At 34.2% G+C, this 27,286-nt stretch overlaps 1 protein-coding gene across 1 annotated transcript in view; it reads right to left on the reverse strand.

Moving 5' to 3' along the window:
• Positions 1-1,282: 1,282 nt before the first annotated feature.
• PLS1 (plastin 1) overlaps positions 1,283-27,286 on the reverse strand; it is a 108,564-nt gene continuing 82,560 nt past the window's right edge. The window contains exons 9-16 of the mRNA XM_043595226.1: positions 26,838-26,933; positions 24,061-24,256; positions 19,099-19,177; positions 16,390-16,504; positions 10,675-10,808; positions 8,875-8,998; positions 2,227-2,351; positions 1,283-1,757 (exon numbers count right to left, since the gene is read on the reverse strand). Of these exons, the coding sequence (XP_043451161.1) occupies positions 1,622-1,757; positions 2,227-2,351; positions 8,875-8,998; positions 10,675-10,808; positions 16,390-16,504; positions 19,099-19,177; positions 24,061-24,256; positions 26,838-26,933 (1,005 nt within the window). The 3' untranslated portion in view covers positions 1,283-1,621. The remainder of the gene's footprint in view (positions 1,758-2,226; positions 2,352-8,874; positions 8,999-10,674; positions 10,809-16,389; positions 16,505-19,098; positions 19,178-24,060; positions 24,257-26,837; positions 26,934-27,286) is intronic.

Consider the following 27,286-nt stretch of genomic DNA (forward strand, 5'->3'; position numbering starts at 1 on the left):
TTATTTTAGGAGAAAAAGAACACTCTAAAGTGCCAAATTTCATGTAAATCAGATAACTTAGTAAATATAATGGTGAAAAAAATCAAAAGGGAAAACATTAATTAATTTCTTAGAGCAAGAACATATCTTAATCTTCATGTAAGAAAACAATCACTAAAATATAAAAGGAAAGGAAATCTCTTTTGTAGAATATATTTCAAAGTTCCACTTGTTGATTTCATTTAAAAAATTCTATTCTAAACACATGAGTAGTCTCACTCTTACCAACATGTATGGTTTTCAATGGTAGAAGAGGGATTTAGACTACTCATTCACACTGAGACAAAGTGACAGCATTTCTGTTGCAAAGCAGTATTGCTCACTTACACTAACAGTGGAAGATGGAGAAAATAGATTTCTGAATTCAATTTTTAGCAGCAGAATCTGTCTACTGATAAAAATTCACACAAAAATAGGTCTGAAGGTTAGTTGTTCCCAAGTAACACAAGCAGTAACCAAACACTGCCAATTTGTAGGAGGCTGTGGAAAAAACATTTGAAAATACTCTATGTTCAATATTAGCTTTGTGTTACTTTCTACTAAAGATATTCAGTGGGCATATTCTAAATTAGGGCTTCCTATAGATCAAAATTAACATGTGTAATATGAAGCTAACAGTATAGTGTCAACATGTCTTGAGATGTTCTAGCCAATTTTTTGCTATAAATATGTGGAAGAAGTCAGTTGGAAAATATATGCACATCCAAAATGATTATTTCTAAAAGAAATCTTCATGTACCAGATATCTACATAATGACAAGTGTTACACACATCGTGAGACTACAATAAACACTTAATGGTTGGCTGACTGACTAGTTTTATATACCATTTAAGAAAACCTGGGTAATTCAGATGCAAAAAATACATATGTACACAGATCTTTCTGTAATAACAATCTACCAACATATATGCTGCATGTCATAGTTAAAGTTCTATTACCAAACTAGCATATGTAGTATCTACAATTAAAATTAAGTTTTAAGTAAAAAGCTCCTGCTACTTATACAAGAGAATGTACTTTGGGGTTTCTTCAAGAGTTAGTTCTCATATATAAAAAAGTTTAATGTTAATGAACAATACTTGTCACTTAAAAATTTGAGACCATATAGAAATTTACAGAAAAGTTAAGGTTCATATAGTTGGAGGAAAAAATAAAATAAACTGGATTATGACTTTGAATACATTTATGATCAAAATTAACACACACACACACGCATCCACACACAAATCAAAACACAGCAGGACCTGCAAAAAATTTTTGTATTGATCTTTTTGAACCATGAAAAACAATGAATTAGTCTTGCTTTTAATAAGACTTTCAGGAAATGAAAATAATTTAATTATGAAATATCGACTTGATAATGAACATATCAGTATCTACTGGTAAATTAACTGTGTTATCCAAAAAGTTCGACAGATTCTAACCAGTAGAAACAAGATATTTAATTCATTAATGAATTATACAACTATTTTAAGCATACAAATAATCTCTGGTTTTATACCCACTACATTTCAGAAATCTGTAAACTGTGAGGCATTCAATGTGTTTAATGTGGCAGAAAATCATATTAAATGTTTCTCATTATTTTATTCTATTCAGTCCTTTTCCCATTAAGCATGCAAACACAGTCATAACCATCTTTGGTTTCACTTCTACGAGGTCATCAGGTAAGGCATATATCCGGGCACCAATCTTTCGAGCAACTGAAATGGCGTATCTTCAAACGACAAGAAAAATATCTTAGTATTTGTTATCTACTATTTTCTCACTTAATATATGTTAATAAAAGAATGAAATATTTTGATAAGATTAACTTTACAAGAAAGTTAAGTTTGAAAGTCTTTAATCATATTCCCCATTTAAGTTGTACTTAAAAATGTTATAAAGACATAGTAACCTTATGTGTAAGGATTTAAGAAATTAAAGAGCCACTGTGTTAAACCATAAAAGGCAGGGCGCCTGGGTGGATCAGTTGGATCAGTGCCCAAATCTTGATTTCGGCTCAGGTCACAATCCCAAGATCATGGGATTGAGCCCCAACATCAGGGTCCATGATCAGCGCAAAGCCTGCTTGGGATTCTCTCTCTCCCTTGGCCCCTGTCCCTCTACCCGCCCCCCTCTCTCAAACTAATAACTAACTAAATAAACAAACACACAAGCCAACCAACCAACCATAAAAGGCTTACTTAGCATTGTTTAGCTTGTCCTCTTCAGATAAGTCTTCTCTCTTGATCATTTCTTGACGAACTGCATTTGGTGCGATGGCATCTATTAAGTCTAGGACAGGTAAGCTTGTGCTGATAGATTTGTCCTAGAAAATAAAGAATTGATGAACATTCATAAACATCTTACTTTTAATTTTCATAAATGGCAGACCAGGTCATAACCATATAACTGAGAGCAACATAAATTTTCTTTATACTGAACGTTCGGCTTTTCTGCAAACAGCACACATCATAAACCATTTAAAATATGCTTTTCCTTCAGTCTTTACAGAGCTTACATGTAGAGTTGTCACCATATCCAAACAAGGCTTGCAGATGTGACAGTTCCTAAAGTATGCTAACTACAGTATCCATTCTGCAAAAAATAAACAACTTTTGAAAGGGAATAGGAGATGAATTTTAAATTAATAGTTTTGCAAGTTCTAGTAATATATATGTCTTAGACCATGAATTCCTAAACCTTCACTTAAAATTCAGAAACAAAACTGAAAATAGTCGTGGAAAGGAACTAACATTTACAAAGGCATTATTCTTCTTGCTTTACATGTTCAGCTTGTTTAATTCTCCTAACAGCCTGATAATAAAGAAATTATAATCTCTCTTAGAGAGGAATTAAATGTAGTTCACAGAGCTCAAGTGACTTGTTTACACAACCAGTAAGTACAAAACCAATAACTGAGCCCATGACTGTCTGACTCTAATGCCCAAGATTCTCTCCATTTTTTTTTTTTAATTTTTTTTTTTTTTCAACTTTTATTTATTTTTGGGACAGAGAGAGAGAGAGAGCATGAACGGGGGAGGGGCAGAGAGAGAGGGAGACACAGAATCGGAAGCAGGCTCCAGGCTCTGAGCCATCAGCCCAGAGCCTGATGCGGGGCTCGAACTCACAGACCGCGAGATCGTGACCTGGCTGAAGTCGGACGCTTAACCGACTGCGCCACCCAGGCGCCCCAAATTCTCTCCATTTTTGAAGTTACCTCCAAGGTGAACTAAAAATGAACAACTGAATTCTAGTGGATAGATTACTGCAGTTCAAATCAGAAATCCTGGTCAATTGATTTTACCACTTACCAGTACTTGAAAGAAAAATTACTTGTTCTGTGTCTCAGCTTGAATGGTGGCCACTGTTGCTTGCTTACCCAGAATTTATTCATTCCTTACTACTTTCTCCATCCTAACAGAACCCACATCCATGCCTCCCTCACATGGACATGTGCTTCAAGGAAAGCTGACCCAATCCACAGCTCCAAGGGTGATCCTGAATTAGTCTAGGCCATGCATTCTGGGGGTAGGGTAATAAACTTACTCTTTTTTATGTATAAAGCATAAAATGTATAAACATACAGTAATATCTATGGCATTAAAATTTCATGGGGAGCAGTATTTAGGAAGAGAACGTCTAAAAAGACTCCTTAGATTAACAAAAACACTAGTCTGAACCAAATAGAGTAATCTCATCTTATTAGCACAGTGATTTAATTTGGGCCTAATTTAATTTAATGTGAGGCCCTTGCTATTTTCTGGAAGAGCTATGGAAAACCAGAAACCCTCCTCTTGGATGTGAATGAGAGGATGAAACCTTTGTCACAACCAGCAGTTATCCTATAACCAAGTGGAAAACCAGCTTTGGGTGAAATTGGCACTGTAAATGGCAAAGCAGAGATGGACAAAAACCTCAGTCCTACATGAAATTCTTCAAATACTGGCTTAACCAACCCTGAAATCTACGATACCTCTGGATTTCTGCTACTCTGTACCTTTTCGTTTGGTTTAAACCACTTTAAAGTGGGTTTCTGTTACCTGAAGTCAAAAGCAAGCACCGTTGCTTGCTAGGTGTTTGCTAGGCAGCATCCTAATCACCGCCCTGAGACTGTCACAGGATTCTTGGGACTATTAATATAAGTGAAAGCATCTACTATAGTTCCTAGCCAAATTAATAAATTTTTTGAAAAAAAACAATTTGAAGCCATATGAAGAAGGCTACTTTTTTGGGCCCTGATCTATGAGCCACTACATTTATTAATTTTAGAAAAATTTATATTGTTTACTTTCAGGAATGTTCTGTTTTGTGAAACAGATTTTTTTGGGGGGGGGAATAGAAGTAGAGGGGTAAAAATAATTAGGGTCCTTAAGTCTATTTGATGCTGGTAATCTGGATCTGCTTCTGAAAATTTTTCCTATTTTTGCCTCAATGTGTGGTCTGCAGGCCACCTACATGAAAACCACCTGACACGCTTGTTAAAAGCACAAATTTATTGCTACACTCAAATTAATGAGTCAGGTTATCTGTGGATGGGGTTAGGAATCTACATTTTTAATACGATTTCTAGATGACTCTAATGTACACCATTATTCTTCCTAAAATTAAACTTAACATTTATGTCATTCTATAATAAATTTTAATTTTCTGTGTACTTCCTTTTCATATAATATTTATATGATGATTCAAAAACAGACAATTGGTTTAATTGTGCTGTATTTTGATTAGTTATTTACATATATGTGAGGTTTTTGTAAGATTGAGGAAAATTATTTTGTTCTTTTGTTTTTTCAGCTTCATTGAAGTATAATTACCAAATAAAATTGTAAGACATTTAAAGTATACATCCTGAATATTTGATATACCTATATGTTGTGAAAGGATTACTCCCATTAGTTAATTAACACATCCATCACCTACATATATGTGTGTGTGTGTGTGTATTTTTTTTTGTAAAAACATTTAATTTCTATTCTAGCAAATTTCAGTTATACTATATAGTGTTAACTATAGTCACCATGTAATACATAAGATCCTCAGACTTTACTCATAGCTGAAAGTATATAATATTTTGTGGTATTTTATTTTATTTTATTTTACTTTATTTTGTGGTATTTTAAACATTTCTTCACTTAGATGTAAGGAAACAATGTTTTCATCTATTTCCTTATGGGAAAAACTTTATTGAATTGAATGAAAGATTTAAGTTTCAAGAGTTATATTGGATCCCTTATCTTCCTATTTCCAAGAAAACAGGCCTATCTTTCAACTCTTCTGATCTGTGTATTATCAGTAAAAGACATTTTACTTTTGCAAAGGGGACAGGGCCTATAGTAAAATCCTCAGTTTAGCATGTACATTTTCATCATCTTTCCTTAAGTTAATTATAAATAAATTACAAAAGCAAAAATGTCTAGACTCTCAAAGACAGCCTAGAGTTTGGCTTGATTTTCAAGATAATGAATTGTATCATCCCTTTCTCTTAATGTGATACACATTACTATTAGAACATTGCATGCCATTGTTCTTTCTGTCGTTCTTGAAAATAGAAGTGCAAACACAGTGATGTGGCAGCCAGAGTTCTCGAAATAGCTTAACAGGAAACTCTCCACATATGATGCCCTTTATATATTGCCATACCAGTAGTGTAGTAAACCCTTTTACTGAGCCCTTAATATGTACCAGGTATTGTTGAGCTCTTTATATTCGTTAACTTATTTAGTCTGACACAAACTCAGAAGATAGGTATTATTAATATCTCCATTTTAAATATGGGGAAACTGAGGAATAGAGAAATTAATAACCTGCCCACAGTCACAAAGACACTGAATGGTGAGCCAGAAGTAAATTCAATTTTATTCATCAAGAGGTGTAGTCCAGCTGTTAGTATAAACTACTAAGGTTTTTACAAAATACATGCCCTCTCATGTTCTCCTTACTCCCCTGGTTTTTAAGGTATTGCTGACACCCCACACAGTGATTCCTGTTTTCTTATTTGCTTTCTTTACTGAACAGTGAGCACTTTGAGGGCATTATGTAGTCACGGTGACTAGCAAAGCACCTACTACAGGGTAAGCTTTGAATATTTATGAGATGAATGAGCAGTGTGTCACATAACTAATAAGTATCTGAGCTGAAGTCAAATCCAGGGTCATACAACTCTAAAGCCTGGCTTTCAACCTGCAGTTAGATCTGGAAATGAAATCCAGCTTTGCTGCTCAATAGTTGTATGACCGTGGGCAAGTTGTTTAACTTTTATAAAGTTCTCCTTTTTGCTTATAGAATTATTGAGAGAATTAAAAGAAACTGTGTAAAGTGCTTAGCATGGTGACATAGAGCACTCAATGGTAATTATGATTATTGTTATGGCTGATATTCCACTTACTTATCTTCTTTTTTTTGTATTTTATTTTAATTCCAGTGTAGTTTGACACAGTGTTATATTAGTTTCAGGTGTGCAATATAGTGATTCAATAATTCCACGTATTACTCAGTGCTCGTACACTTCCTTATCTTCCTGCTGAGGGAAAATTACTTTGCAACTGAAAAGGGTAAATTTGTCTTTTCTAAAATTTCTCACTATAGCACTGCCTTGATTATAATTAATAGATTCTTACGAGTACCATTTATGGTAGCCTTCAAATATAATGTCTTCTACAGTTGGAAAAAAAAAAGCCTCCCCACCCCAACTATTTTTTAGCATTTGCTGCCACATTTCTTAACTACAGTCTCTTTAAAGATTTTATTATTGAGCATCTACTAAATAAATGCCAAGCATATTTGCATTATGTTTCTGTTACTTCGGATCTAAGTACAACTCTCAAGTTTGCCTTTCTTTGTGAGTTCTCTCCCTTAAAGGATCTGTGTACTCACATTTTTCAACTATCTCTTCTATTCAACTGATCACCAAGTCTGTATTCCCAGTTTTAATATTTCCTTTCATCCAGCTTATTTCCTGAACATTACTTCAAATTCAACAAGCTTAAAATTGAACTCATCACCTTTTCCAGAAAGCAACTGTACATCCTGACATTCCCATTTGTTAGTGTTATCTGTTTTTCAATTACCCAGGCCTAAAACATCAAGTTTTAACTCCTCTCTCTCCTGTGCTTCCTCAAATCAAGAAGCCAAATCCTACCTGTTCTTTTGCAATAGCAAATAACTATTTATTCTTAACATTCCCAGTGCCCACCCTCAACTCCAATCAGATTTTTATCATTTCACACCTGCTTCAGCTTCTTAGGCATTGTCCTAGCATTTACACCTTTCTTAGTCTAATCCATCCTGCCCACCACATTCAGAAGAGTATTTCTAAAAACAGTCACTTTTCTTACATTAGTCCTTATACCAACACACTTTTATTAAGGCCAGACTCCCCCACAATCTTGACTCAGACTATATCCAGCACTACTCCCTTAGGAACCATCCTCTCCAGCCAAACTATTTCTCTTAACCTTTGACTTGCCTTTATTCAAGATGGACCTTCTTCTAGCTTGTTATGAAAATGCCAATTATGAAAATTTTGTTCTTCAAATAAATGGTGAACACTATGAGGGACAAATTAATTTCTTATATTCTGTATCTTTTTCTTTACCTATAAATGTTACTTAATAGTAAAAGCTTAATAAGTATTTGTTTCTAAATATTTTATTATTGTATTTGATTTAATTATATACATGCTTATTATTTTTCATCAACTAATGTACAAATGTGTAAAATTTCATTACAACAACTTTGATAACTATCAATTAGAGAATTTTATAAGTCCCCTTTCCTGTTTTACATTTTTCAGTTGTATTTTACGCCTAAAATATATAAAAACAAATCATGGACTGAAAATTCTTGTGTTTTTTTTTTTTTAACAAGCAACAACAAAAACTCAAAGTCATTAGTTCCTTCCAAGATGGCAAAAGAGAAACACACTTGAACTAGGACTCAGGTAACATCTCTGACTTATTCTAGTTGTCATGTTAAAATCCCTTTGGGGCTCACTATTTAGTAAAAATTGAATTTATCAATTTCTGAAATTTTTTCTGCTCTAAAATGTTGTTAAGCATATAGAACAAAGCCAAAGAAAAAACTAAAGATGGATAGATAACTCTTAGGAGAGCTTAGGGTTTCATCTGTTTGCACTCTTAATCACTAAAAAAAATTTGCTGATTTTTCACATATTTTTCACATAATAAAAGCACAAACACAAGGCTCACTGAATGAATGTGTACAAGCAGACATGCTTAGTTGTAGCTAACATCACCTTGCATGCAAAAGCGAAACACAATGGAAATGCATGAAAATTAGTGGGTGTGTATGTACAGATTACGTTTTAAGTGCTTTATGAATCATCCACAAATGCTCAAAAGTGAGTGTTAAGTGCCATTATGAAGCCAGATAACAAGATATTTTTTTTCCTACCAGTTTTCTCAATTCCCACTTGAATCGGTTTGGCTGGCTCTGTTATGCCTTGGAAATGATGTCAATACAATTCTGAGACTGCTGCTAGGGAGCACAAAACATTATAGGTCCTATGTAAACAATGGTTTTTTAATCTTTCTTTTTCATTTGACAATTGGGTTTTTTGGCTCTATTCTATTTTTTAAGATTAGATGACCAGAGTTGATAATATTAATCTGCATTTATACTCAATAGGACAACCAGTCAAAAATATAAGAGTTCAAACTATACTTTTGCTTTACACATGCCAAATAACTAGCAGGCCTAAGTTCATAAATTGTGTTTCTGAGATATAATGTTAATGTAATTCTGAATCTAAACCAATGCAATTTCTAATAAAAATTCCTTCCTATACTTAATTTCTTACAAAAACAAAATTTTAAATAGCTTTTGATTACCTTGAAGCTGGAAATGGAAGTATGTTTTTTTGCACTTTTAAGCGTCTGATTGACCCATTTAATAATAATTTCATCATTTACTTTTTCACCTTCTCCAAGATCTGACAACACATTCAATGTGTACCTATAACAGAAAAGATGTACATTTGACAGTGAAAGGGGAGAGAAAAGAGGTGAAATTTGCTCTCACATCATTTATATCAACATTTAAATATTTAAGAAACATTTTGGTTCTTATAAATATTTCTAATTTTACTCTGCTATTTGCACTTAGTCACATTCTAAAGTTACAAAGCTCAGTAATCAGAAACAAAAACTACCATATGGTATTTTTAAAAAAACAACCCCTTACAAAGCAGTTTTTTTTTTTAATTTTTTTTTTCAACGTTTATTTATTTTTGGGACAGAGAGAGACAGAGCATGAACGGGGGAGGGGCAGAGAGAGAGGGAGACACAGAATCGGAAACAGGCTCCAGGCTCCGAGCCATCAGCCCAGAGCCTGACGCGGGGCTCGAACTCACGGACCGTGAGATCATGACCTGGCTGAAGTCGGACGCTTAACCGACTGCGCCACCCAGGCGCCCCTACAAAGCAGTTTTTAAGAGGAATTAATAAAAGTGATTAGTTTTAGAGATTGACCCACTTAAAAAAAATTTTTTTTTTAATTTATTTATTTTTGAGAGAGAGAGAGAGAGAAACAGAGCTTAAGTGGGGCAGGGGCATGAAGAGAGGGAGGCACAGAAACCAAAGCAGGCTCCAAACTCTGAGCTGTCAGCACAGAGCCCAACGTGGGACTCGAACCCACAGACTGCGAGATCATGAACTGAGATGACGTCACACACTTAACCAACTGAGCCACCCAGGCACCCCTAGATTGACCCACTTTCATTTCATTTTATTTATTTAAAAAACACTTTTTAAAAAAAAATTTTAACGTTTATTTATTTTTTTTTATTTTTAATTTTTTTTTCAACGTTTATTTATTTTTGGGACAGAGAGAGACAGAGCATGAACAGGGGAGGGGCAGAGAGAGAGGGAGACAGAGAATCGGAAGCAGGCTCCAGGCTCTGAGCCATCAGCCCAGAGCCCGACGCAGGGCTCGAACTCACAGACCGTGAGATCGTGACTTGAGCTGAAGTAGGATGCTTAACCTACTGAGCCACCCAGGTGCCCCTAAAAAAAACTTTTTAATGTTTATTTTTGAGAGAGAGAGAAAGAGACAGAACATGATGGGGGGAGGGGCAGAGAGGGAGACACAAAAACGGAAGCAGGCTTGAGGCTCTGAGCTGTCAGCACAGAGCCCGAAGTGGGGCTCGAGCCCACAAACCGTGAAATCATGACCTGAGCCACAGTTGCACGTTTAACAGATGGAACCATACAGGCGCTCCTAGACTGAACCACTTTTAAACAAAATATATTATCAACAGTAAGTCATTTAAAAATATATTTTGCATTGTATATTTCTTGTTTGTTACTCTTTTTTGAAATGTTTATTTATTTTTGAGAGAAAGAGAGCATGCAAACATGCGGAGGGGGAGAGGAGTAGAAGGAGAGGTAGACAGAATCCCAAGTGGGCTCCAGGCTGTTAGTACGGAGCCCAGTGCTGGGCTGGATCTCATGAACCAGGACATCATGACCTGAGCCGAAATCAAGAGTCAGCTGCTTAACCGCCTGAGCCACCCACTTAATTGACTGAACCACCCAGGCCCCCCTGTTTTTTATTCTTCAAAAATAGATAAAATACTAGTTCATATGACTTGTTGAAGGAAAAAGTGTTGCTATAAACATATCAGCTTTTACCTTCTCATCAGCTGCCATACCAATGCCAGAGTAAGTGTTGCATTCCCTTCATTTAGGTCCTGCCCAGCAATGCCAACCAAGGAGAATTTAGCCTTATTCTTCCCAAGCTCCACTGCATAGTTACAGTTTTCGATCTACAAGTAATAAGTAAAAGTTTTAGTATAAAAACGGGTTTTAAAACTATATCTCTTGAATATGCTAGCCTTGTTCAGTTATCTGAAAAATAATTATGAAGATATCTTTAGATTATATGACAGAATATCATTTCATAATAACACTGAAATTAAGGAAATAATTATTATTCCCATTTTACAACTATTCCCATTTTATAGCTGAAGATATCAGAGCTCTGAGGAGTATGCATTTTTTTAAAATACAAGGAGACAATAATTTTCAATTCTTTCTTTTTCCTAATAATCATATTATACTATAGATTCAGTCTACGTAATAAGAAATGTATCCTATAGAAATGCACAGAATTAAAAAGAAATTGAATAGATTCCTAATTTGTAGAAAATAGCATCAAAGTCCTGATTATGTAACAGTGTGAACAGGAGACAGAAAAACCAACATATTTGCCACTGATACCTGTTTCATCGGGAGAATTTTCTAGCAAATTATAATAATAATCACTTAGGTGTAAAATGTGTTTCAATGAAGGGCCATCTGTTTTATAGTTAGTTTGACCAAAATTCTTAAGGGAAATGATGGGGAGAAGGGTGCTCAGGGTTACTAGAGGCCTAACATGTTGATTCGACCACAATGAAAGGTTACCTGGAAATGGATGCTACCATTAGGGAAAAGATGTGTTCTATTTTTTGGCAACAGTTGATTCCAAATTGGCAAAACCTCTAAGATCTGGAGAGGTACCAACTAGAGAAAGAGTAAGAAATGCAGCTTTCCTATGTTTATGGTACTACTAAAGACTCTTAAAATGGATCTGCTCTCTGAGGATGTAAATATAGAAAGTTAAGAGCACTGGGCCAAGAACTGAGCCTTGGAAATTCCAGAGGTGTCAGGCTAAAACATGAAGAACCTGTGAGAGGTAAGAATAAACACAAAGAAAGCAAGAAAAAATTGGAGAGTGCAGTTTAATGGAGTTAAGGGGAGAAATGATTACCAAGCACTGCAAATGCTTTAGAAACATGAATCTTAGATCATTGGGAAAATGAGAAAAATTACACAATAGGATACAGGGTTCCAAGTGAAAAGAAATACTGAAAAAATAATGAAAAAAGACTATTTAAGTGGCACAACTTTATGAACTTTACAAATGAAGTAAAGTGATGTCTGCTGATGAATGCCCAAAGTCTATAAAAGTAGACTCTGTGATACTTTGTTGGGTAGGTACTCCTTCATTTTTTAAACATTTTAAATTTATTACAGGTGTTATGTTTCATTCTATAAATAGCTAGTATATGGTGAAAGGAAGAATTTTACATAATCACTTGTGACATCGCCTATTTCAAATTCCAGATAAAATGAGTAGTTTGTTTTCCTGTTATATTTTGCATCTGCTTACTCCTAAAGAAACTAGAAAAAGAACAAACACCATAGTTAATAGAAAGAATGAAAATAATAAATATCAGAACAGAAATAAATGATATAAGAGAATAAAAACAAAAATAGAAAAGATCAAAGAAACCAAGAGTTGGTCTTTGAAAAGGTATACACATTTGATAAACCTTTATCCAGACTCTTCAAGAGAGAGGAATCAAATAAATAAGCCAGAAATGAAAGAGAAGTAATAACTGACACCACAGAAACACAAAGGATAGTTGTAAGAGACAACTACATAAATCATATGCCAAAAAATTGAACAACCTAGAAAAAATGGATAAATTCCTAGAAATATACAATATTATATAAACTGAATCAGGAAGAATTCTGAACAAATCAGTTAGTAGTAATAAAATTAAATCAGTAATCAAAAATCCCCCAACAAACAAAAGTCCAGGACCAGATGGATTCACAGGTGAATTCTACCAAACATTTAAAGAAGAGTAATACCTATTTTTCCCAAACTATTCCAAAAAAAAAAAAAAAAAAAAAAGAAAAAGACAGGAAATAACAAGTGTTGGTTAGGATGTGAAAAAAAAGGAATGTTTGTACACAGTCAGTGGGAATGTAAATTGGTGCAGCCACTGTGGAAAATAAGTATGGAGGATCTTCAAAATATTAAAAATATGAACACCATACAATCCAATAATTCCATTACTGGTATTTACACAAAGACAATGAAAACACCAATTCAAAAAGATCTATGCACTCTTATGTTTATTACAGTTATTATTTACAAAAGCCAAGATATGGAAGTGCCCATCAGTAGATGGTACAAAGAAGATGTGGTACCTACATACAATGGAATATTAGCCATAAAAAAGAATGAGATCTTGCCTTCTGCGACAATATGGACAGACCTAGAGGGTATTATGCTAAATGAAATGTCAGCCAGAGAAGACAAATATGATTTCACATATATTTAGACTCTAAAAAACAAGTGAGCAAAATCAAACAAAATAAATGCAAAAATAAAATAAATACAGAGAACTGGTGGTTGTACAGGGGAGGAGGGGGATGGATAAAAAGGGTTAAAGAGAGTAGGTAATACAGGCTTCCTGTTATGGAATGAACTGGTCACTGGGATGAAAGATACAGTATAGGGAATATAATTAATGGGACTGTAATAGCATTGTATGGTGATAGATGGCAATTATACTTGTGGTGAGCATAGTATAGTTGTCCAATCATTATGTTGTACACCTAAAACTACTGTAACATTGTGTGTCAACTATACCTCAATTTAAAAAAAAAATTTGCATCTGACATTTTGATTTTGAAACTTTACATAAAATTAGTTAACAATATTTTCTGAATTCTACTCACAAAATAATTACAGGCAAATCAAATAACATGTTAACTGTAGGTGGTCCAATCCCTAGAAATACTGAAAAATATAAATATAAATCTCTTATAATTACGCTACCCATTTACTTCACTATTATGATATAGTCCCTTTAACAAATAATTTAATTATAAAGTCTATACATACATACTCATTCTAGAGATTTGAAGAATAGAAGTCCTTTTTGAATGTGTGTGTGTATTTTAAACAAATTTGATTCCTATGTATATATGCAATTTTGTATCCCATTCATTTCCATGTCACTATTATTAAAACACTAAAAATACTACTACTTTTTAATGGTATATTTTACTTCATCATATGGGTTTTCTAGTTTTTTTTTTCCTCTATAAACATTGCTAAGATAAGCAATTTGGTATACAACTTCTTGTCTGACTGATTATTTCATTAGAAAAGATAATAAGAAGTGAAACCATTAAGTCAAAGGACTTTTTTGGAGATAGCGATCAGTATTACCAAACTGATTCTAGAAAAGTTATATAAATGTAATACTTTCTCTAATATTGGATGCAATGTAATCCAATTGTTTATTTGAATTGCATTTTTAAAAACTGTTTATTTTTGAGAGAGACAGAGCATGAGCGGGGGAGGGGCAGAGAGAGAAGGAGACACAGAATCTGAAGCAGGCTCCAGGCTCTAAGCTGTCAACACAGAGCCCAACTCCGGGCTCAAACCCACGAACCTACAGGACCATGACCTGAGCTGAAATCGGATGTTTAGACTGAGCTACCCAGGTGCCCCTGAAATTGCATTTCTTTATTGCAGGTACAAAGTTTTCATAAGTGTATTATCCATCATTCTTTTTCTGTGAACTGTTCATTCACGTTGTTCAAGTTCACATTTTGCTATTACAATTTTAGTAATAGCAGTTGAGTTTCAGTAATTAATTTGTATGGACTACTTACATGTTAAGAATATTAACTACTTACCATAGTTGTTGCAAATAATTTACCAAGTTTATTGTTTTTAATTATGATGTTTATTTTTGCACAGAGATGTTTTAAATTTATATGTAATCTATTATATCAATTTTTTGTAGTTTTTTAAATCATTCCAAGAGTAATCATTTTTTTATTACATTTAATCCTTTAATTGTTTACCTTAATCCATTTGGAATTCATTCTGTTTGGTTAATGGTGAAGATCACTTTTTCCCCTAACAAAGTAGTTAACCAGTTGTTCTGGCATCATTTTTTGGGTGATCTTTCCTTTCCCTATTATCAAATTTAGCAAGAATCTTGTCATATATTAAGTTCTTATATTTTAGGTTTCTAGACTACTCTATTCCATTTCATTCTTATATATGTATTAAACTATTTCAATTATTTTAGCTTTATAATAAAATTACATATTTTTTCTAACACCTCCTGCCTCAATATTCTCAGAAAATGTTCTTGATGTTTTGGGCCTGTTTCTTCTTCCATCGGAATTTTAGAATAACTTTATCAATCCCAACATGCAACACACGTATATATGCCCATATATACACAAAAGGAGACTTAATGGAATTCTAACTGGAATTATTTTCCACCTATAAATTAATTTGCAAAAATGTAATATCTTCATAAGATTTAATGTTTCTATACAGGAGTATGGTTATATTTCCATTTATTCAACTAGAGATAGTTTTTAAATCATGAGGATGCAGATCAGTTTCAAAATAGCCATACTGATAAATTATAGCAATCTGAGTTCATAATTTGTATTATGTATTCAAATTATTCATACTTTAAAGGATAAAGTTAAAATACAAAAATTTTAAAGTCCTACATAATTTTACTTTAGAAAGCAAATAATCCTGATACAGACAGTAAAAAGGAAAAGCAAAAACAAAACTAAAGTTGAATATTAAAGCAGCAATTCAAGAGGACAGACATGAACATGAAGGACACCACACATCCCCTATTTGAGGAAGAATACTGGAAGACAACCACTTCTCTTTATCATTCATCTGCCACTGATAGTCTCCCACCAACTGTAATCAAGTCACTGTCCTGCCCAAAAATGTTTAATCGCTTCCCATTGTTTCTAGTGTAAAGCACAAGCTCAAGGTTCTCAACATCTGGCTCCAATCAAAATTTTTAGTGTTCATACTTCTTACCTATCGGAATCCTCTGTTATAGCTAACCTATTCTCCCCAATTCCCAGAAACGCATTTTATATTTTCCCATCACTATTCCTTTTCCTCATCCTCAGCCTCTCTCCAGTCCCCTTCTCACAAAATTCTATCCATTTCTCAAACTCGTATCTCAGATTACACCTCCTGCATGAAGCTTCTCATAATAAGCGTGGCCTGTGGCCTTTTCTTCCTTAGAACTCATATTTACTTCTCTGTATTCTGCACTATATTGTAGTTGTTTACACACATATCTAATTTTTTAGGCTTCTTGAGGACCATGCCTTGTATTATTTTGTACCCTACACTGCACTGTACAGGTAGTAGGTAATCAATAAATATCTGTTGAAAGATATTAACAAAATAACCAGTAAAGATTTAGCAAGTTCTGATGTTTATAAAACAGGAATGCACTTATGATGTACCTCAAAGAACATTACGTACTACAACCTGTTAAAGATAAAAACAGTAAAAGTGTCTGGCTGAGAGAACTGTCTTCATGTTTCCAAACATTTATTAAAGCACACTTATAAAAGGCCTAGTAAGCTTAACACATTTTGGGTTGAATCAGAGTCATGGAGACAGACCACAAATTACCAAGCTTTATGAAACTCCAAATCCTCTGGTTTATATTAGAACAATAATAACACATATTTGGTGATTATCTCATTCACCTTCTTCATGTTCCCTCCAAGAGCAGGATAAGGAGGTTTGTTGACATGGCTCCAGTCGACTGGCACACGGATCATTTCATAGAGCTGAAAGATCACTAAAGCATCTGCAAGGTCACTAAAACAAGAGGAAAAGATGATGAAGGAGGAGGAATTTTATTAAGCACAATGGAGACAGGCTTAGGTCTTCAAAAATACAACAGGGTCATTTAATGCTTAAAAAAAATGACAGGATGTATCATATAACCCAGAATTTCTAATCTAGGAATCTGTCCAAAATTTTTTCTAAATGTTTACAAAGATACATGTACAAAGACATTCATTGCGACAGTATTCATATGTTTGGAAGCAACTTAAATGCCTGGCAATAGCGGGCTGTTGAATAAACTATCCATACTATTGACTCCTGGACCACCATGAAAAATAAGGTATATCTCTATGTACGGACATGAAAAGTTTTACAAGACATATTATATTCAAAAAAGCAAGTGGCAGAACACTACATGCAGTTTACTATGTATAAAATTTATTTTCAAAATCGAGAGTATTTAAGTATCTATATGTGCTATGGACTGTTAATAGCAATTACCTCTGGGCAGGAAAAAAGGAATAGAGGAGATATAAAGAAAGTATCATCATGTTTTATTTTATTCTACATACATACTTCCTGAAACTTGTACAGTGAGAATAAGTGCATGTATTACTTACATATGATTTTTAAAACTTTTTAAAAATTCATAAAAATCGCAATAGCTACAAAGTAGGCAGCTGTTCACGTTAAATAATGAAGGTTAAGAGGAAAGAATTTATGAGCAAGTAGGCGTTCTTAAAGTAAGAATAGTAGTATTTTGGATTCAGAAAAACACATTCTTCTGAAGTGCTCAAAGTATATCCGTTGAGTCTGTTTTCAATTCTGTATGCTAAGGATGTAAAGCAACAGCAATTGATTTTTTTAAATTGCTAGCTCTATGATGTATTGCATGGCTTTTCTCCCTCAACAGCTTGTTCACGGAGTTGTTTTGCTAAGATTCATATGACAGTTTACTTTGCAACTCTGAGCACACACCTATGGCAATGAAGGGGACTGGGCTCTGTGCTGAATGATGGAAGAATAAAGTCTATTATGAAGGTAATTAAGAGCTGACTGGGCTATTTATAAAAGCGCATGGAAAATTTTGTATAAAAAAAATTTCTAAAGGGGCACCTGGTTGGCTCAGTCAGTTAAGCACCAACTCTTGATTTTGGCTCAGGTCATGATCTCACGGTTCATGAGTTTGAGCCTCACATTGGTCTCTACACTGACAATGCACAGCCTGCTTGGGATTCTCTCTCTCCCTCCCTCTCTCTGCCCCTCCCCTGCTCACACTCTCTCTCAAAATAAACAAACATTAAAAAAAAAAAAAGCTTTTTAAAAATAAATAAATTACTAAAGTATTTGCATTGGTTCTGGACTCTCCTCTATTTCATGAATTTTTCTTTTTTACTTTAAATTCATTCATATTTCTATTTAGTATGGTATCATTATTCATATTTTGCAAATAGGTAAACTGAAGCCCAGACAGTTTGAAATGATTTCCAGAGAATTCAAGATGCTTTCCTGAACCAACTTTTTAAAGTTTATTTATTTATTGAGAGAGAGAGAGAGAGAGAGAGAGAGAGAGAGAGAGAACAAGTAGGGGAGCAGCAGAGAGAATGGGAGAGAGAATCCCAAGCAGGTTCTGTGCTGTCAGCAGGGAGCCCAATGTGGGGCTCGATCCTACAAACTGTGAGATCACATGACCTGAACCAAAATCAAGAGTCAGATGCTCAACCAACTGAGCCACCCAGGCAACCCTCTTTTGCGTTTTTAAAGGCAGGCTGGTAGATCCTATAATAAAGAAAGAAGAAAGGTTTCCTCTTATCCAAACCTAGAAAGACACATTGTTAGCACTACCAGAGAGTGTGGGAAATGATTCAGTAAAATATTTTCTTAGTCCTACCAATGTTGATAATGTGTTGTCATTTTTGAACAAGACAAGATAAATTACAATTACTCATAAAAAGTTATTTCTATAAATTAAATAAAAATATACACAAATTATAGAATAATTGAGGTAGATTTTGGCAAAAATAGAAAGTGAATTATAGTTAAAAATACTGATATAAGGATAAGAACAATTTGTAAAACATCACTATTCTGTTACAGTTGAAATAATTTATTATTTTTCTCCTTTTAAAGTTTATTTATTTATTTTGAGACAGAGAGAGTACAAGCCAAGAGAAGAGAGAGGGAGAGAGGGAATCCCAGACAGACCCCACACTGTCAGCATGGAGCCCGATATGGGGCTGGAACTCACAAACCGTGAGATCATGACCTGAGCTAAAATCAAGAGTGGGATGCTTAACCGACTGAGACACATAGGCGTCCCTGAAACAATTTATTATTTTTCTCATCAGTAATTATGAAAGAGTAAGATGGATTATCTTTGCCAAAGGTAAAGTTGGTTGCTTATGTCATCAAAAATTATAACTAATATTGTCATATTCTGGTCTTTTTAAAATAATACTTTCCTTAAATATCCATCGTATTGCCAATCCCTAGCATTCTGAATTTCTAAATGTTGGTTAAAATTCTCGTGATCTTTAGAAAATGTTCTAGTGTAAACATACCTGTGGTTTGAAACTAGAAAAGTTGGACTCTGGCCATTAAGCTAAACACAATAAAATATTTACCTGTACAAATGATTAATATATGGGTTGACCCCCAAGGAATTCATCCAGTTCCGAAATGTCCTCTCTTCCTTGCTCTCTCCTAGAGTAGACACAATTTCATACTGATGATTCAGGACAAAAGGCATCAAAGAATATGTTTTAAACCATCCCAGCAGGTTCAAACTAGCAATACATATTTTGCTGTGGTTTCTGTGATACTACAATTTCTTGGGAGTTAGGGGAGGGGGAACCTCTTATTGCCAAAGTCCCTTTTTCCCCTCTGTCTAGAAGACTTCCATTTGCTCTAAATTTCTCTATCTAGAGTCCTAACTTGATGTCTGTGAACTACTGAGTTATGGGTTTCTCTGTCCAGAAAGTAACAGAGAAACTTACATGGTCATATCTGTAGTTTTTATATGCAAAAAGAATTGGCTAAAAATTAATGAAACAAAATCTTTTAGCAGTCAAGGCAACATAGCAGTCAAGGCAACAAAAGCTATGCCTTTCCAATGCAGTGTTTCCAAATTTGTATAGGTTTTGGTTTTACACAGACAAGTTTCTGGACACACAAACCTACATTTTCATCACAACAAACAGCAATAAAGGGGAGAGGCAATTACAGATAATATAAAAATAAGCAGTGAAGCGGGATCCTGGGTGGCTCAGTCAGTTGAGCATCCAACACTTGATTTCAGCTCAGGTCATGGGATCACACCCTGTGCTGAGTGTGGAGCCTGCTTAGATTCTCTCTCTCTCTCTCTCTCTCTCTCTCTCTCTCTCTGCCCCTCTCCCCCACTGGCACATGCTCGCTTGCTCTCTCTCAAATAAAAAATTAAAATAAAAAAATAAGCAATGAAGGGATATAACTATTTTACAGGCTTACTGAGTTATTTTAGATTGTCACTACTGAAATTACATGAGGGACACAGCCCCACACACAGGGTGCTAAGAGAAAGACATCACAATTAAGTCCCTAGGTCTCAAAGATCACCTCAGTAAGAAACTCCAGCAGGCACTGTTATTTAACCTGTGATTACCTAACCTCCCTGATCATCCCCTTCATAGCAGTGCTCATACCATCTATAAGGAAAACATGAGCTATAGTGTACCACAAAGTGGGCAGACAGCAAGATGGACTCTCCCTGCCATGTCTACACTCTAGTCATCCCCTAGATTACAAACAGTCCTAAGTGACTATCTGCAATATTATTTGCTTTCAGCAAAGGTAGGGGACAATGCAATGGTCTAACCTACATCTCATCACTCCTGAAAAGCTAGAACATTTACACCTCTCATCACCTCTAAACCATAGGCAAGTTCAGGTCACTCTCCAGACTTTGACTCATGTGGGATTCCCAGGATGATTTGGCATTCTACATCTATAACTGTCTCAGCTTCAAGGCCCATTCCAGTAGAGCCATCCCTGCAGTCATCTTCAGACTAAGTGCCACAGATAGTATAAACCTGCATACCTAGAAGAGCAACCAAACCTTGTAAATTCTAAAGGATTCTGGGTTGTTTTTTTTTTGGTTTTTTTTTGTTTTGTTTTGTTTTTGTTTTTTTTTTGTGTGTGTGTGACAGCTGTTCAGGAAATAATCTGTCCACTGTATTTTTATTTGATTTTCTACATTAATACCTAACAGCTTTCCCAGAATCTATTTTAATTCTTGCCCTATTAAATGATATAGCCATATAATTTCTTAAATTTTGTTTTCTCGGCCTGCATAAAAGGTAACTGGCCAGTCTGTTGTATCTGCCACTATCACTTTATGATAAATAACCTATGTGAAAAAATTTTTAAAAAGTTAACCAAGTTAAACTAAATATTCCCAGACACCATGCTTGCCTGCTTATAGGAGTTATTAAACAACTGCAAATTAAGTATCTGACTTTCCCTAAAGCGACATAAATATAAACATACCATCATCAACAGTTTGATACATGTGACTTGGATTTACCTTTTAGTTGTTTCTTTATTACAATCTATAATAGATTTCTTTCTAGTAATTAGAGGATTTTTGCATTATTTCCTCCCAGGAAAATCCAAGTTCTGTTTTAAAATTACAAACATTGATAGTGTAACAATAGTCTAATTTTTAATTGAAACAATATCCAAATTCTGCTGAACCTGATAATACAGCAAATAATATTAAAAAGATACTCATATTTTGACTGAGTTCTGAAACTGTCATAAGCTTCAGGGGTTTGTATTTCTTCCCACTGTTCTCTACTAATTATAGTTATTATTTTAATTTCTTATGCCTGGAAAGTAAAATAGATTATACATGTGAGCATTTATTTATCTAATACCATTTCCAGTTGTCTTGGTAAATAAATGCTCAAAGCCAGAAGCACTATGCATTTGTGCAAGAGCCATGGTAAAGCATTACAAAAACATATGTATTCCAGATTGTAAGGGTTGTCTGTATTGCAGACAACTAAAGCAATCTTAGAAGTAAAATCTTAATTGCTGATATAAAAGATAGAACTATAAGACATTTCATTTTCAGGGTCAAACTTATCTGCAATTGAAAAAGTTTCAGAAAAACATAATATATTACAAGCAGACTACTAAGAGGAAAGAAAAGGAACTAACATATATTTAACACTCACTAAATGTGCTAAGTGATATGTTAAGTGTTTTCCTCTTCCCAACCTGACTATTACTGAGCACATACTGTATGCTCAACCCTTTCATTCATGAAAGGTCATTTTAACCTGCTCTGTAATTCTTCAAAATTAGTATTATTAATCTGTTTTTACAGATGAAAAAACCAAGGCTGACAGAAGTCACTCGGATACTAAATGGTGGACCCATAGTTAGAACAAAGTGTAATTCAGTGGCCTATATATTTTCTATCACCACCAATGGATTCTGAGATTCAGAATTCGGCTCAATTTAATGTGAAGTTTTTATATTTAGTTGGGCTTTTAATTTTCTCAATTCCATACAAAGTTCTTTGCCAATGAGGACATACTAATATATGAATATGGGATGAGATAAGGTCAAGCTTCAAATTTCATAAGGATCTATAAAAAATTTATAGAGGAAAAATTCCAATGACAGTCAAAGTTACATACATTTTTGGCAAATGTATCAGGATATACATATGTTATAAATAAAGATGATTGATAAATATTTCCCATAGTATCTTCTTATATAAATAGAGTAAATACTAATGGAAATATTTAGCAATCCTATTCACACTGAAAAATTCCAAAAGCATGCTGAACACTAGCAAAAGAATTCAAACATGACAAATAGGAGAGCGAGCAAGTTGGAAAAGATATCTAGCAAGAATTCAGTGACTATAAAAAGCAGATCATATTTAATATGCCACTCTAAACAATGCCTTCTATTGTAAGATACAGAGGGATTTTGAAATTTTCCAGACTGATAAAAACTTAGCAGTCTCCCTTTTTATTTAATTTTTTTTAAGTTCTAATCCCTCACCCTAAATGTCTCTGCTGAAAGATCTACACTTTTATCTATGCTCCCTCTCAAGTACAAATCTATGTAAAGAATATAGTCTTTATTTTACAGACCTCAGGAAGAGTGAACTGAATTAATCATATTCCTCAAAGAATATATTTATTAAATCTGAAACTTTTTTCATTAATCAAAAACATGTAATTATAAAGCATCAAGGAAATGGACCTCTGGTTGTGGCAGTCAAAGAGAAGAACATGAAACTGATTTCTCAGTCTATCTCCCCAGGGAGGGAAGGGAGTACGGTGGGCGACATGAGAGGATGAGCAGTGCAACATCGAATTCTCCCCGCCAAGAATCCCTACTTGAAGACTGCCTTCTCCAAACCAGGGCAACTAGTGAGAATATTTTAGGATCAGTCCCTAGCTCTGAATGCTGCCATTGTTTTTACCTTTAGTTCTGATACTACTGTGGGTTTGGGTGTATCTGTGAGAGTGTGAGAATGAGAGAAGAAGAGAAGAGAGGCTAGGAAACAAAGATGGGGACAAAGAACTAGATGGTGAGAATGTTTTGTTGTTATGATTCATATATTGTAAGCTTCAATGACATTCAAGAAATGTACCATAGCTAAATAATACCAAAAAAAAAATGTTATAGAACCTAAATAGATCCTTTCAAAGATTACTTGTGTTGAAAGGTAAGTTTGTTTATTCACGGGAGAGGGATAAAGGCTTTACATCATGAAATCCAATTGTCAAAACTGATTTTAAATGTATTTACAACTATAATATCCCAGCATTATAGAAGGCAAATTCGGTGGAGAGTTTACATAATCAAACCTTGCTCTGATAGTCTAAGTAAGTTTCATTTGTGTTTCTTCCTTGTCATCATTCTTTAGGCATATTAAGAGAGAAAAAACACAGCATGAACAATGCAAAAAATAAATATCAACTCAGATAGAAAGAATAAATAGTACTAATAAAAAGAATTTCAGAATGAATACATTTAGAGTATAGAAAAGTACTAAATACAGTACCTACATTAGGAGGGGTCAAATCTGCATTTCATGAAGCAAAATAGGAAAGTATTATAAATTATGAGACAGATAACAGTAGCCCACACACGACAAGACAAGTAATGAATATTTAAAATTTTTTCATGTACATTAAAAACATTAAAAAGAGAACAATACTAGAGTCAAACTGTAGCTTTCAAAGGAGAAAAAAAGCTACAAAATGATTATTTTTTCCAATAGATAATTCATTGTCCATATTGGTGGTGGAGTTATGTGGTCATTTAAGAGACTATTTTAAATGTATGATAGTTTTCACTAAACTCTTACGCAGAAATGACAGACAAGTAAGATTTACCCCAGCATTCTCTCTGAACCAAAACCAATAACCACTTTCCCTATTTGAACGTTTTAATGGATGCACATGCCTACACACAGTAAACTTCATCTCCCACCATCATTCCCTACCTCTGACACTGAAGCAGGTCAACACCACAAGAAGATACATACAGTGAAGCAATTTAAGGCAAAAAGAACATACCTTCCAATAAATTCATATCGATGTCATTATTATCGGGCTTATGGAGGCATGGGTATGTGTTAAACAGATTAGCTACAAAAGCTAAATTAAGTTTAGGATTGCCTGAAACCACATCTGCAGGAGTAACAAACTGTCTGCAGCCCAGTTTATCTGCTTCTTGAAGCATGAATCCAGCACGCTTCAGGTCATTTTTCTCCTAAATAACAAAATAAGACAAAAATGGTCAAACTTTTGATTGGCATAATTGTTTACTGATATACATATTTATAAGCAATCACGTTTCTGGAAATATATTAAATGATAGGTCAAAATAAGGTCAGAATGTGCAGAAATTCTAAATCAATTTCTCTTGAGTTTTCTTGCTGGGATCAGAGGAATACTTCTCCCTCATTGCTGCAATACTCAACAAAACTCTCAAATATCATATCAAACAGCTCCTACTGGTCAAATTATTGATAATTTGGTCAAGGCCATATACTGGAGTGCCTTTTGGCTAAGAGGCTTAGTTGTCTCAACCATTCTACCCTGAATAATATTTTCAATAAATTCTTTTCTCAATGAAAACCAAGCTGGGATACAAATAAAATCATATTAAAATCAGAAGGACAGCACTTTTCACAAGTGCAAAATCCTGGAAACAAACCAAATACTTGTCAACAGGAAAGCAGATGAATGAACTGTGTTATATGTATGCAGTGATATACAACAATATGAGTGACTCTTAGCAATATAATACGTTCAAAATAAGTATTAGTAATTTAAATACAAGATAATAAATTTCATGTGAAGTTAAAAAGTAAAATGAATGAAAAAGGTAATTTTGTAAGGAATATATTTGTTTGAAAGAAAACTATATAAAAAAAGCAAAAGAACAATGAACATAAGATTCAAGATGGTGATTATCATATTAAGGTGAGGCAGAAAGATGGAATAGGGAAGTATAGAGCTAAATGTAAGTTAATATCAAGGTCTTAGCTTTCTTGGATTGAGGGTTCATACGGACGGACTTGTTATAATTTTAAAACAAACAACTACAAATAAAGATAAATAAAAAAAGGGACATGAATGGGTTCATGATGAGCATATATTATGACCAACAATTTTACCTCATTCTGTGCACCAGTTACAAAAAAGTAAAAATGTAAACAAAATCAGAGAAAGTGATAGATTCAATGCTATTAAACAACAATAAAAAGTTCCTAATGTAGACATGAACAAATTATAATATGTGGATCTTATTTAGATCTTGATCCAAATAAACTATGAAAAGAAAATCTGACATTTATGAGGCAATTGGAAATGTCAGTGTTGACTAAATATTTTGATAATATTACAGATTATTGTTAATGTTTTAGGTATGATAAGGTATTATGGTTATATCTTTAAAGGTTTTTTTTTATCTTTTAGCAATACATATTGAGGGGCGCCTGGGGGGCTCAGTCGGTTAAGTGTCCAACTTCAGCTCAGGTCACTATCTCGCGGTCCGCGAGTTCGAGCCCCGCATCGGGCTCTGGGCTGATGGCTCAGAGCCTGGAGCCTGCTTCCGATTCTGTGCCTCCCTCTCTCTCTGCCCCTCCCCCATTCATGCTCTGTCTCTCTCTGTCTCAAAAATAAATAAACGTTAAAAAAAAAATTAAAAAAAAAAAGAAATACATATTGAAATACTTATCAATGAAATGATATGATGTCCAGGATTTGATTCAAAAAAACATGGGAGAGGAAGAATAGGTGATAGACAAAAGAAGATTGACCATGAGTTGATACTTGTTGAACCTGGGGCATGAGCACATTATATTGGGTTTATTCATTTTTATTATGTTTGAAATTTTCCATAGGTTTTTTAATTTCCTAATTTTTTACTCAAACTAATTTGTAAATTTTGCAGTTTTGCAATACTTTCTCAAATGTTTTATTGTAATAATGTAAAGTATGATTAACTTGTAATGGCTCAATTTGCCTTTAAAATGATTATGGATGTTGCACTTAAAGTACTTAATAGATTATCATACAAACTATAGTCTTATCGATTTTAATATTTAGATAGAACCATCCCCAGTATTTACAACTTATGCTAAAAAATGGGATTCCTGGGAAATGTGTTAGATGAGTCAGGATCTGCATCAGTCCTCCCTACACTGTAAACACTAAGAACAGCCATCTTTTATTTTGTAGATTTCTGAACAGAAGTTGAAAGAACTGATAATCAGTTGCTTAGCAATCTAATAATGGCTTGTTGCTCCCTTTCCTAGGACACGGTGATAGCCACAAAAGCACCCTGGTGAGTTCCGGTTATGTTGCACCAGGAAAATGTGGATGTAGGGTTGATTCCACACATACTCAAGATTAGAATCCTTCAATTCTTTTTCGTCAGTTATGACAGCCAGATGGCTTAGCATGGAGATGTGAAGCCTAAGGCATGAAAAAACTTGAGAAGAGCAAAGGGCCAAGGTTTAATGAAGAGCTAAGGGCTCCACCAGGGAATGCTGCCTATAGAAAATTACACTCTAAATTTGACTGGACTCACTAGTCAAATTCATAGAGATAGAAAGTAGAACAGTGGTTACCAGGGACTTGGGGGAGAAGGGAATAGTTATTGTTTAATGCGTACAGATTTCACTATAGAATGATCAAAGTTTCAGGGATGGACAGTGGTGATGGCTGTACACAATGCAAATGTACTTAATGCCAGTGAAATGTACATTTAAAATGGTTAAAATGGTAAATGTTGTTATGTATATTTTATCGAAATAAAAATTTTAATCAAAAACTGTACTTACATTAAATCCTGAAAGATCAATGGTAATGGCAGGTCCATCATCCCGGTCACCTTTAGGTGCAATCTGATTAAGCAGATGAAAATAGGCTCTTGAATCCTTCAAGGGAAGAAATGAAATAGAACTTTTAAAATGAATAAAAACATCATTTGATTTAGGAAAACAGTACTCAAACTGAAGAAACTGTCCTCATCTTGAAGAATGGAATAACTTTGTAACTTTACTTATAAATTTATATAGGCTCCTGAATACATTATGCTGTTTTGTACCTCAAAGCTTCTAGCAACACTGTTCCCTATACTTGGAATATCCTTCCTCACTTTTTCATTTGTTTACGCTCTGAAGCATCAGCATTGGTTAAGATTAGCGTCAAGCATTATCTTCTGGAACCCTCCAGCCATTAACCCTCCAAGCCAATAAACTCAGAACTGCCTTGTAACTTGTTCTGAACA

The sequence above is a fragment of the Prionailurus bengalensis genome, chromosome C2, assembly GCF_016509475.1.
Source record: "Prionailurus bengalensis isolate Pbe53 chromosome C2, Fcat_Pben_1.1_paternal_pri, whole genome shotgun sequence".
Taxonomy (NCBI): Eukaryota; Metazoa; Chordata; class Mammalia; order Carnivora; family Felidae; genus Prionailurus; species Prionailurus bengalensis.